This window comes from Haemorhous mexicanus, chromosome Z (genome assembly GCF_027477595.1).
Source record: "Haemorhous mexicanus isolate bHaeMex1 chromosome Z, bHaeMex1.pri, whole genome shotgun sequence".
Taxonomy (NCBI): domain Eukaryota; kingdom Metazoa; phylum Chordata; class Aves; order Passeriformes; family Fringillidae; genus Haemorhous; species Haemorhous mexicanus.
Genome location: NC_082381.1, coordinates 61506429 through 61520142, shown reverse-complemented (window position 1 = coordinate 61520142; position 13714 = coordinate 61506429). Strand labels below are relative to the sequence as shown.

Sequence of the window (13714 nt, the reverse complement as noted above, 5' to 3'; positions counted from 1 at the left end):
TTTCATTTGGGCATAAATGTTGGACATTCTACCTATTTAGAGAAGATGCATTCAGCTGCATTCCTCTTGTTTTATTAATATTTGCTACTCTTTTTTTTGTTTAAGTCATCAGCGTACGTCTTCAAATGACAGCAGTGTTTTCAGACATATTTTAGCAATTGTCTTTTTTAAAGAGGCCTGACCTAAGCAATGTTTTCTCCTAGAAAATGTGCTACTTCACTGTTTGTCAACACCTACTAATGAAGGTGACAGGCACAAAAAAAACCCTAATGTGTGGTAAGATGAAAGATGAACTTATCTAACAGGACCTATTTAATGTGAATTACTTTACTCTTAGCCTTAAGTAAACATATCTTTGGAAGTGGGTTTATTTCCCATTTCTGGTCATAACACGACTGTGGGGTTTTATTGCGTAGAGATCAAAGAGTCACGTGTTCAGAGTTGAGTTTACCTTGAGACAGGCCTTAATGACAATAATGCTTTAGTTTCCATGTGTAGTTTTCCACTTGTGTCAAGGACAACCAGAGAGGAAAGTAAAAGCAATCATGCTACTCAAAGAAAAGCCTCTTGAGAGCCAGATGTAAACAATTTTAAAGAAACACACAGGTAGTAAGAGTTATTTGAAAAAACAATCAAGAAGACTTTGGATCAAATAGACAAGAAATATACTGTTCCTCTAAACTTCTTGCATACCTGTTTTTGCAAATGGCTTCAACATGAGCTTGCCTGTCAGCAGACACAGGCATGCTATCTTACACCATTTTTTAAAAAGTTATCTTCAAAAACAACATAAACATACAGTAAAGTACAGGAAAAACACTGAGACTCCTCTTATCACCAGTTCCAGGTGTTTAAATGACATGTAAAAGGGCACTAAAACCACTTGTCCATAATTTGTTTAGGTCTCCATTTACATCACATGTCTTCTATACAGACAGAAATGTTAACAAATGATAGCCATTATAATTATATTATATGTCCACGTGGGAGATGACCTCTCATTACCACTTACGTCAGCGTTCCAGATCATAAAATCTTAAAGAAATGTGAAGTTCCATTTGAGGAATGGGCACAATAATGCATCTTATTATGTTGAGATACATGTGAAACAAGAATAACCTACCACTTCTAAAGAGAAATAAGATTACACCTGAATTACGTATCATACAAGACTTGAAGCATCAGTTTCTATCCCAAAACATGCAACAAATCAAAGACACCTTTTCAAAGCACACCTTATGAGACAAGAGAGGAGTAACAGGAAGAAGGCATTCATTCTCCCTCTTTGTGTTGATCCAAGATGCACAAACTGAGAAATATGTTTGTTTCTCAGCCAGAAACACACCAGGAAATGTAACTTTACGAAACAAAAGGTTACTTTCACACAAAATTCCTTGGTCTAGTCTTAGGCATGTGCACCAGTCCGGTCTGCAGGACCCTATCCCAGAACAGACTAAGTGGCCCTTGGTTTATTACTGATAACCTCAAAATGCCAGGTTAAGAGCTGTCATTGGGAGTCCTCTCATTTTGTATTTTTTGCTTTTATAGTCCTTTGTAACAGGGACTAAATTTAATAGGCCTTAGCATTACACAGAAACATTTGATTACAAGAAAACGATTGAGTGAAAACCTTTTTTTTTTCTTCTATCTCATGAGAACTCTTGTGAGCAACATACTAGTATTACCCCTTTAGCCACAGCAGTAATCCCTTTGTTATATAAACAACGCACAGCAACACGTCCCCTACCTTCCCATATAATCTAAAGCTTTCCTGGCATATTTTTCTTGCAGACTTTACACTTGCGACCCCTAAAGAATCAGTCAGCACCTCCTATTAGGAGGAAGAGCTAAACAGCCAATCCATGGGTAAAAATTATGGCTACAACGAGAGCACATTTTAATCATTACGAGGGTGCTATCACAAAGGTATGGCCTCATTATATGCTAACTTCCATTCCCAGAGAAGAGCCAAGCTATTACGACACCCTAGACAGCATCCCAGGAGCTCTTAGGACTGAAGGATCGTATATACACGTACACACACACACGGTAGTTTGCCAGCGCCCTGGGCAGCCTGCAGGAAGGTGAGCGGCCTCCCAGCGGCTCGGGAAAGGCAGGGTCAGGGAAAGGCATAGGGACAGCCGACGGCACAGGACAGGGGCAGCGGCAGGGTCAGAGACAGTGACGGGAGCAGGGACAAGGGCCGACGCACGACACGGGCACCGGCGACACCAAAGGCCAGGACCGGGGAGGAGCCGCGGGCGAGGCGGACCCGCGGCAGGGCCCCGCCCGCCCCGCTGCCTTCATTGCCGCCCCGCCCGCCCCGCTGTCTTCATTGCCGCCCCGCCCGCCTCGCTGCCTTCATTGCCGCCCCGGAGGCGCGCCCGCCACTCGCCCCTCCCGCCACGCCGAGGGCGGGCGCTCCCGGCCGCCCTCCGATCGGCGGAAGTGTCGCTACCCCAGTTCCGGCGAACGGGTCGCGCCGCCGGACGGCACCGGGCATGGCGCTGTGGCAGCCGCGCTCCCGGGACGGCGGCGCCCCGGAGGAGGAGGACGAGGAGCGGACGCAGGCTGCCGCTTTCCGACAGCGCTCTCCGGAGGTGCAGGTACGCCCGCGCCCCGGCCCCGCAGCCCGGCCCCGCGTCTGGCGCCCGCGGTGTGGGCCGGTGCCGGGCGGCGCGGCCCGCGGAGGGGCGGCGGTGGGAGCGGGGTCGCCGTGTCGGGACGGGGCCGTGCGGGAGCGCCCGCCGGGGCTCCGAGGGCCGGCGGGAACAGGTGGGGTCTGGCGGGCCGCCCTGCGTAACAGCTCCACCGCGGGCAGGCGATGCCGAGGGAGCTGGGTTGGAGTTATCCCAGCGTCCCTGTGCCCAAGGGGCAAATAGGTGTGTTCCTCTGTTGGCCAGGGCGAGGCGGCGATTTATAAACGCGTTGTAAGGAATTCTGTGTGGTCTCGCAAGGAGCTGCCATTACGTTACTTTTCCAAAGGTGGAATTTTCTTCTTCTTACTGCAGAAATAAAAATATTGTAATTCTCAGACAAAGTTGGGACAATAAGTTTGATTTACTTGCGTTAAAGTTGCCTTCAGATAGTTTTTCACAAATTGTCCTTCGTGTGCCCCTGCCAGAGGCTATCAGCACTGCAGATTTCATAACGTGGCAGTGGAAGGCTGAGGAGCTAATGCATATGGATGCATTTTTCTTCGCTCTTGGTGGGAAAGGCTTAGCATATTACTGAGTGGGATTTCTGAGCACACACCTGGAAATAATATAAATAGGGTTGCTTAAGATGGTCCTTTTCTCTCCCAGCTATGAGTAGAGACATCCTCAACAGATTTGACCTAAAGAAGCATGTGTTTGTGCTGGGCCTTGGCTACCTTATGACTTAAATACCACTTCTTGCATCAGTTCAAGAGAGGATGTTGGCCATTTGTTTGGGTACTAATACTGAAATGCAGGCAGCACCAGTTACTTTCCTGCTGTGATCTGACATCATAAGCCAAATAGTTTCTTATCAGAAGTGTATATTCAGAGTATTCTCACACTTGGCTGCTGCTAATGTTCCAACCCTGAGATAGCCAGAGGGATTTCAGCTGCATCAAAAGTATTTCTGCAGTCTGGAGTCTATTACTGATAGCAGCACATGATCCATGATTTTGCAAATACACTTAATAAAGTGTAAAGTCACACATAGGGTGACTTGAGTTGGAGATCTCTTTCTAGAAGACCTAGCCGTACATTGCCATGCTTTATCACTTCTGCTATTACAATGCTGCATATCTAAGGTGCTTTCCAGGTGCATTATTATTAGCTTTGGGATTTAGGCCAGTCTGCTACTATAGAAACTATAAATCAACAATTTTCTCTCCATAAATAGCATGTCTGATTTTCCTCACAGACATACAACCAAGGGATTGAATTAGCCTGCCAAAAAGAAAGAGAGTTTGTGAAGCACTCTGTAGAATGCACATGGAACCTAGCAGAAGCCCAGCAAAAATTCGGTAGTTTAGCACTGCATAATTCAGAATCCTGTGATCAGGAATCTGCTCAAGCAAGGACTGAAGCTGCCGAGTTGAGATGGAGAGAGGAAGAGTGGAGAAGAAAAGAAGAAGCACTGAACCAGAGGGAACGACAGAATCTATGGAACACAGATCCTGTTAGTAAAGAAGTTTTTAATAAGGTATGACCTGTATCATTGTGCATGGAAGCAAGTGCTAGCCTCTTCTGTTCATTCCAGTTGTTACTAGTCTCTGAGTGTCTTCTGTGTCTTGTGTGGCACAAAAACACAATGTGTCACTCACCTCTGTGCCTGGGAAGGTCATGGAATAGACCTTTCTAGGAGCTGTGCTCAGCCACATGTAGGACAGGGAGGTAGTTCAGGACATTCCATATAGCTGCACCAAGGGCAGGTCCTGCCAGACTAATTCAGTGGCCTTATCTATGACCTATGATGAGGTGACAGCATCAGTGGACTGATGAAGGGTTACAGATTTCATTTATCTGGACTTCTGCAAAGCCTTGGATGTGGTCTCCTACAGCATCCTTCTCTCTTAAACTGGAGAGAGATGGATTTGATGTGTGAACTGTTAAGTGGAGAAGAAAGTGGTTGGTTGGTGGCATGCAAAGGGTAGTGATCAATGGCTCAGAGTCCGAATGGACACCAGGGACCAGTGGTGTCCTTCAGGGGTCTCTACTGGGACCACTGTTATTTAATGTCTTCATTAAATTAAACAGACGGATTGAGGCCACTCTCAGCAAGTTTGCAGATGATATCAAGCTGAGTGGCATGGTTGTCAGACCTGAAGGAGGCCTTCCAGAGGACCCAAACAAGATGGAGAGGTGGGCCCATGGCGTTCTCATGTGTTTTAACAAGGCCAACTGCAAGGTGCTGCAACTGGGTCGGGGCAACCCCTGGTACCAAAACAGGCTGGGGATGAATAGACCAGAACAGCCCTGCTGAGAAGGACTTGGGGGTGCTGGTGGGTGAGAGGCTGGACCTGACCCAGCCATGGGCACTCACAGCCCAGAAAGGCAAACATGTCCTGGGCTGCATCCAAAGCAGTGTGGGCAGCAGGGCCGGGGAGGGGATTCTGCCCCTCTGCTCTCCTGAGACCCACCTGCAAAGCAATGCAGCAAACCCCAGTTCTGGGGTCCCTGGTACAAGAAGGACTCCTGTTGGAGCTGCTCCAGAGTAGCACTACAGAGCTGATCAGAAGGCTGGAGCACCTTTCCTGTTAGGAAAGGCTGGGGGAGCTGGGGTTGTTCAGCTTGAAGAAGAGGAGGCTCTGGAGAGCCCTAATTTGCCTTCATGTGACCTTTCAGTACTTAAAGGGTCCATATAAGAAAGATGGAGAAAAACATTTTTTTTATCACAGCCTGTGCTGACAGGACAAGAGGGAATGGCTTTAAACTGAAATATGATAGATTTAGATTGGATATACAAAAGACTTTTTTTTTATTATTAGGTTATCAACACACTGGAACAGGTTGCCCAGGGAAGCTGTAAAAACCCAATCCCTAGAAGCAACAGAGGTCAAATTGGAGTGGTCTTGGAGCAGCCTAATCCAGTGGTAGATGTTCTTGCCTGGGCAGGGAGGGTTGAAGCTCTGTGGTCTTTAAATGTCCCATCCAACCCAGAATATGAAACTTAGTTCGTTTCTAATACTGTCTACTGTAGTACAAATTATTTAGCATGAACTTTTTTTAATAGTAGGATCTTATCTTTGATTTCACAATTTAATTTCAATAACTATCAATGCCTTTTACTGAGCCCTAAAGTCACAAGCCAGACACAGGTGAAATATGTGGTTAACTTTTTATGAAGGGTCCCTTCAGGTGCACAACACAACGAAATACAGGCTGAAAAATGTGCCAAAGGTGCACATGTGGCATAGAGCAACTACAGTTTTCTAAGTGTAGCAAATTAGCATAATTGACAAGAGTGCCCAATTAGAAACACAGATGTTGAGGTAATTCCCCCTCTTGGTTCAACTCTCTTCTGAAGCCCCCATTTCTCTCTAGTTTTTTATGGGAGAGTCTTGTCCTTGGTCTCAGAAGAAACTAGATGAGGATTGAGCTTTTAGGAATGTGTTTTGTCTTTCCTGCTAACCGAGTAGGTAAAATTCTAGCTATGAATCTATATAGTTATACAATAATAGGCTGCAGAGCCACAAATAGATGTGAAGAATATATAAAAGCAAAAATCACTTTGGCATCAATATCACACCTCCTAATTTTCCTGATCCAGACTGCAATGTACATGATTCTCATGACTAACAAATCAGTAAGTTCCTATATGAAAACAGAAGTTTTTCAGAGACTATAAGGAAACTTTGAAATTTTGTTACTAGGTAAGACATTTTCTGAAAAAAACCCTCCTGAACTCTAAAACTAGAACATAGTCACTTAAATAGTAACATATTAAAGTATAATAACTCCTTTATATCACTAAGCAGTATCTGTGGAGTTTATGTGACAGTACAATCTTTCTCTTCCTCAGAGTTTTATTAATCAAAAAAGAAAAGAAATTGAAGATGAGGCTGTGTCTGAACCACTTATGCAAAAACATGAACAAAAGATTAGACACTTCGGTGAGTCTGTTTTTCCAACATTCTGTGATTCCTACAGAATTTGTGTTGCTCTTCTTGTACAGAATGAATGCTAATAAATGAAAGACCTAAATGACAGACTGTTCAGTTTTATTTTATCAGGACTCCAGGGATATTCCACACCGTTGGGAAAAGGCAGGAACATTCCTAGACATATAAGTCATGTATATAAAAGTGCATCGATCATCCACGGCTCTCTCCTTTTTTAAAGGAGATTAAGTTAAATGTTTTATTAAATGATTTTCTGACATCTGTTAATCTGTAAGGGTAATGGCTGATTAAATGGACATGTTTGTTAACACCTACAGTGAGAGTATGTATGCTCAGAATTGTGTGTTTAGAACTATACTTATTTATCCACTAGGTGTCACTTTAGCTCTGTCGTAATTGTTAAACCCGATTGAGCACACATCTGATCTTGGAACATAATCTAAAATTTTTATGGTTCTCTGAAGTGCTTGCCATTCCAGCTGGTTTCACGCTATAGTATAGTACAGCCATATTTGGAATTCTGGAACAATCAGGAATAAGACTAGATTGGCAGAATTCAGTTGTTCTTACAAAGTTGTTTTTACTATTTTTTTTGTCTTCTGAGGGGCTTAAAGCTGTTTTAAAGAAAGGGTTTTGAGCCCTGTTAGCCTTAGCAAGCTTTTCAAGTGTCAAGTTAAGGCACAGCACTACCAAAAGTATGCACATAGCAGTAGTAGGCACAGGTTCTCTTAAGTACCTTAACTGTTCAGCGTAATGATATTGGAATTAGAAAACATCTCTCCTCCTATGCATTTCAGAAGGTAAAAAAAGAAGAGGTTGTCTTGTAGGCTTCCTAGCTAGAGAAGGGCAAAATTCCTTTTTGTCTAAATTCAAATTAGACTGTTAAAGAATCAGCATTATTACAGAAGGTAATTTTTTTTAGTTCTTCCTGAGTTCAAAGGCATGTTATTATTTTAATTTGTGATACATAAGTTCACTGTAGAAAGCCACAGTACATTAGTCCTTTCTGAAGTCACTTGTTCCATGCTAGCTGCTGCCAAGGGGCAATGTGGACTTCACTACATTGCATGAGTCCTGTTTCTGTATCTTCCTCTGGCTTCAAAGCAATGAAGAATTTACGCAGAATAACTTGAAAACAGTCAAAAGAAATACAAGCTGTTGCTTTCTCTTTCAACATTTGTTTGCTAGTATTAAGATAATTCATTGGTAATGACCTGAGATAATCTTTAGCCCAGTTATAATTATGTGCTGATAGACAGGTGGAGCTGTATATCTGGTATCTGTTGCCAGTAATGACTGTCAGAGATACTTGAAGGACAACTTTAAGAAGTGCTACGAGTATTGAGTTCTGATTTTTACATTCAGCTTGTTACCTGAAGGTAGTGCTGTGATACCACCATTCAAAGTTCTGATTAACTTTCTAATACTGGTTTGGGTTTGTTTTTGAGATCAAACTGTTTGTATAATTAATTTGAATTCTCTAAAAATCTTGCAGACTATATGTTAGAAGCACTTTAATTTTTGACAGATTACAGGTTCTGTTCTTTGCGTTTTTATTTGCAAACATTTAGAGTATTTGTGTTTGTTAGAATCACTTAATGTAATCTCTGTTCATAAACTTTTTGAGCTATTTGGTCTTGTAACTAATAGATATCTATACCTCTTTGTTAGCTTGTGAGAATGATTAAAAATATCAGCATTACTAGGAGTGCATGACTATATAATCTACTTTTAGCATCTTCAAAGACTAATTATGCCTTCTAGTAATGCTCTTTCAGCATTGGTTAGATGTATAAATTCCCAAATTTAGCTGCATGCTGTTATTCTGAGGTTAGTAAACTGCCAAGTTGTTATGTATACTTGGTATCAATGCAGCTAACTTCCTTGATGCATTAAGTCATTTATCTCTTAACTGTGTTTCTCTTATTAGGCATGCTGAGCAGATGGGATGATAGTCAAAGGTTTTTGTCTGATCACCCGTACCTTGTATGCGAAGAAACATCTAGGTATCTCATGTTGTGGTGCTTTCATCTAGAAGCTGAACAGGTATGAAGATGTTTAAATCTTTGGAAGCTCGCATTTCCCCATTTGCACAGTAGAAAGGTGACCAACTTCATTAACTTGTTTAACTGTTCTTCCAGCTCTCTCTATTGATAGTGCATTGTCACATTTATATCTAGTTATAGCTAATTATGAGTCCTCTTTTTTTATGTAAGCATCAGTTCACATCTGCTTAGGAACTGGAACAAAAGGAAATTCCGCTGAATTTTAGAAATATAATCTCAGGAAACTTCTTTAAATCAGAACTTTAACTTTTTTTCTTTTTATCAGAAAAGAGCTCTGATGGAGCAAGTAGCACACCAAGCAGTTGTAATGCAGTTTATTATAGAAATTGCCAGAAGCTGCAATGTGGATCCAAGAGGATGTTTTCGTCTCTTTTTCCAAAAAGCCAAAGTAAGTCATTTTGGGTAATTATGTGAGAAACTCTTGATACAAATGTTTTAGAGAGGATTTCTCCCCAACCATGTGAGGCTAAATAAATTTTTGACTGATTTAGGCTTATGGGACAGTGCTTTGATAGCAGTTATTTTCTAGATAGAATACTTTGTTATTCCGGTTCTGCAAATGAAAGCTTAGTGGATTTTGCTTGTTGTAGGTGGAAAGCAAGATGCAGCTGGGGGACAGCAGGTGTGTTACAGACAAGTAATAACTAACTAACAGCAGCAAACACCAACTGATCTTAAACTGGTCTGACTATTGACTAATTACACATTATTTTCAAAGTTTAGTTACATGTTGTCGCAACTTTTCCTTTTCATCTGCCCCTTATAGTGGTGCAGCTGTATAAATAGTGTCCCTTTCTCATTACTGAAATGGGACAATCCAGAGCTTTGTAGGAAAATGGCGGGAAAACTGAAACTGTGATTTGCTGTAGACTGTATTCAGTTGTTCAAGACTAATGGATCTTGATATTGCCTAAATGAGTGCAGTTAAAATATGAGTTCGTTTGTGCTTAACTTTTGACCAAAGGGCTTCAACAAGCACCTGTTGTAACAATACCTTATGAGTTGGAATAAATTACAGGCTAAAATTAGATTTAGTTTTACATGTTCTCAGATAAATCAGCTACTTTATTTATGCATCTAAATGCTACAGATTGTCTTAAAAAGAAATCTACATGAAACATAACTTCAAATTGACTAACTTTATTTCTGAGTGGTTCACAGTTGTTATTCCCCAAAAGGTATAACTGCATGTCATTACTTCATGGATTTTTTTCAGCACTGTGTAAGCTTAAAATTCAAAAGTAAATCTGGCTAAAGAACAAATACTTCATTTTTCTTTTTGCAGACAGGAGAAGGCTACTTTGAGGCCTTTAAAAGTGAACTTGAGGCATTCAAGGCGAGAGTGAGAATCTGGTCACAATCACATGGCTTTCAAACTATGTTACTCCATGATCTCAATGTCAATCCTGGTTGTGTGGGAGAGTGGACATCTTTTTTACAGGTAGGTTGATTTCCAAGATTTAATTTAATTAATGCAGGATTAGGTCCTGCCTAGAGAAGCTGTATCTTTATGAGATATAAGGAGGATTATTTCTGGAATTGCTGGTGCTTGGGATATATAATGTAGTGTTATTAATACACAAGGCATTTATGGGCTTTCTTTTTACTTGCTGAAATTCACAGCATCAGCATAAAGTCAAAACTATGTGTTTGTTCATTGCCTTTACATTTCATGCCTAAAATAAATGATAAAACCGATCAGATCCTAGAACTGTATTCCCAGTCATCACCACAAGCAGTGTACAATCATGGGATCAGTAAGTTAGAGAATCACAGAATGGTTTGAGTTGTAGCAGACCCTAAAGGTCATTTAGTTCCAGACTCCCTGCCTTGGCACCGACACCTTTCATAGGCCAGACATCCCCATCCAGCCTGGCCTTGAACACTGCCAGGGACCCCCAACTTCTCTGGGGAAGAAGTCAAGTCTAAGGAAAGTCTCCCTTTGTGATAAAAGGGAGACACAAAAAACACTTAGTTGTTTTTTGCAGTTCCAGTTATGGCCACATTCTGGAATGAAGAAACAACTTAAAAGATTGTCAAAAATTATGTATTAGGAAAAGAATCACAATTGAAAAGTACTTGTTTAAAATAATTTGATTAAAGTACCTCTCAGATGTAGATCAAACAGCTGAATTTTATATAAATGTGCAGTTAGGTGCTAGAAATACTAAGATCAAATACAAGATACGCTAGCAAATTTTCAAAATTCTTGACACAGTGACATAATACTGGTTGATGATGTTTTCAGACCTTACTTCCTTTCTATTGTAAATTTGTCTCATCATAAGATGGGCAATGCAAACAGTCCTTGTTTCTCTCTCTTTCTCCCTCCATCTATGCAATTACAAAACATTAAGCTGTCAGTTTTTCATTTTTTGCAGAACACAGGAGATCTACAAGGTTCCATAAATACAGATGTCTGCAGTTTCAACTCTGTGATACAAAGAGATGAAGAGGAATCTAAAATGATGGACACATTATAGTACTTTTAAGACTGAGGCCAAGTACTCTTTTATTTCCCTTTTTTTTTTTTCCCCAAAGAAACAAACATGGCTATTTTCTTGACACTTATTTTTCTGGGTACTGCACTTTATTTTTCGTGTCAGATTTTTGTTGTTTTTATTTGATTTGGCGAGGGGGGACTTTGAAGGGTGGGTAATTAAGAAAAAACTTTTAATATTGTTTGAAATGTGCTGCTAGGTTTTTAGTTGTCCTTGAAGAGCAGGGTTCTTATATTGCCGAATGTGAAACTGGATGTGTTTTCTGCTACTAACCTTGCCTTTCATGATTTTAGAAATTAAACATCTGCACAAATACAATGTTTACAAGAAGCAGCAGATTCTTGGTAGGATCTGCTATTGTCTTACTACAGATGTGGATATGTTTTACTCTGAATATTGGAGATTGCAACTGTATTCATGCTACCTTGCTGACAGTATAAGCTCTCAAATTTGGTTATCACTAATAGCAATAAATCAGTATCTGGTATCAGTATTTCTGATCTGAATGGATTAGATTAAAACACTGGCTTTCTACCTCTACTAAGGGGATTTAAATGTTATATTATACTTTCATTAAACATAACTTGGTTTAATCCTAAAGCATAAGTAACACTTGTCTAAAATTGAGTGCTGGGTTGTATGATTTCTGGGAGTCTGCTTCTCTTCTTGTTCATCAGGCTAACTTCATTTTTTTTTTTTAAACTAAGTCTTGTTATGGTTGAAGTAATTGATGAAGGGAACTTGTACAAGGGTTAGGCTAAGACCTCAGTTTAAACAAAACACTTTGTTACAAGTCGCATAGGGTGAGGTGTCATGCACTGTTTGAAAGTTACGTCCCATGTTATTCAACCAAAGTGGATTTCTGACATTGTCAACTCAAACACTAAGAGGAAAAGCATTAAAAGCTTCTTGTTTAAGAAGCTGGAGATCCAAATAGATTTTCTAGACAACAGATCCTTGCACAGAACCTTGCACTCTAGAACTCTGCTGTGCTTTTCTCACTTGCTACTATTAGAGCAGGTCTGTCTATAAAAATGTATACTTTAATTGGAAGACTAGCAAAGACAGCTTCTGCCCCAGGTAGTGGCATCCATACATATTCATCATCCATTACTGAATTGTCCTGATTTTATGTAGGTTTGGAAGGCATATTGATTTCAAGAGTTCAGTGGTCATAGCCTACCTCCAGTTTTTGGTTCATGCAGAATAACCAAAGGGAGTGCCACAGGCTGATGCAGAGTGGCTGGAAAGCTGCCCTCAGGAAAAGGACCTGGGGCTGCTGGGGACAATGACTGAATGTGAGCCCAGATGGCCAAGAAGGCCAGTGGCATCCTGGCCTGTACCAGCAACAGTGTGGCCAGCAGGAGCAGGGCAGGGATTGCGCCTGGTTCTCAGCACTGGTGAGGCTGCACTTCAAATCCTGTGTTCAGTTTTGGGCCCTTTACTTCAGGAAGGACATGGAGCTTCTGGAGTCTGTCTGGAGAGAGGCAGTGGTGCTGGTGAAGCAGTGGAGCACAAGTCCAGTGAGGAGCAGCTGATTGAGTTGGGGTTATTCAGGCTGGAAAAAAGGAGGCTCAGGGACACATTATCACTCTCTACAGCTGCCTGAAAGGAGGGTATAGCTGGGTGGGGTTTGGCCTCTTCTCCCAGCTAAGAAGTAACAGGACGAGAGGATATGGCTTCAAGCTGTGCCCAGGGTGGTTCAGGTTGGACATCAGGAGGACTCCCTTCACTGAAAGGATTGCCAAGCATTGGAATGGGCTGCCCATGGAAGTGTTGGAGTCACCATCCCTAGAAGTGTTTAAGAAATGACTGGACATGGCACCTAGAGCTGTGAGTCATTTGGCAGGGTGATGATGGTCAGAGGTTGAACTCAATGATTTTGGAAGATTTTTCCAACCTTAATGATTGTATGATTCTCTGATTCTGTGAAATAGAATCCAGTAATTTTCAGTTTTGCCTACAGCCAAGATGTGGAAAAGTCTAAGTCTGCAGAATATACCAGAGTATTAGTAGCAATGCAATAGCAGATACACTCATAGAACTAGCTTTCCATATGACTTCTGCTCTCTAGTCTTCTTTTGCAAACAGACTGAAGATTAAAGAGCAAGGAGCAGTTCTGTACCACATGCAAATTTGAGATAAAAAATACAAATTTCTACTGCATCTGGTTAAACTTGACAGATATTCCAGTAAGGGGTAAGTAAACACTACCTCCTCCTTAATAATTAGTTAAATATTAAGGGAAACTTAAGGAAAACAAGTAAATTCAGGTTGTTTTTTAACTGAATGTTGGATGCAAGGGTAGTAAGGGCAATATAGCACAGTGACTTGCTACCCTTAGCAGTGGAGCAATTGATCTAACAACCTATTACACAGTAGAAGTTATTTTTTAAGTTTCCAAGGGGGTAAAACTGTATGGTGCAGAAATAAGTGTCAAATAAAAAGGAGATTCCCTCCTGCTCCTCCTTCTGCTTCACTGAAATTTATGTATGCTGGTGAAAAAAAATTTACTTTTTTATTGAAATCAAAATGTAATAATACAAGCAGCT

General features: G+C 41.2%; 1 protein-coding gene across 1 annotated transcript; it reads left to right on the top strand.

Annotated features, from left to right (window-relative positions):
• The first annotated feature begins 2430 nt into the window (after window positions 1-2430).
• On the top strand, window positions 2431-11762 carry CDC37L1 (cell division cycle 37 like 1, HSP90 cochaperone). Its single transcript, XM_059873164.1, has 7 exons — window positions 2431-2606; window positions 3895-4176; window positions 6496-6586; window positions 8526-8641; window positions 8927-9049; window positions 9947-10102; window positions 11043-11762. Exons 1-7 carry the CDS (start codon window positions 2502-2504, stop codon window positions 11142-11144), a joined length of 975 nt encoding a protein of 324 aa, XP_059729147.1. The 5' UTR covers window positions 2431-2501; the 3' UTR covers window positions 11145-11762.
• The last annotated feature ends 1952 nt before the right edge of the window (window positions 11763-13714 follow it).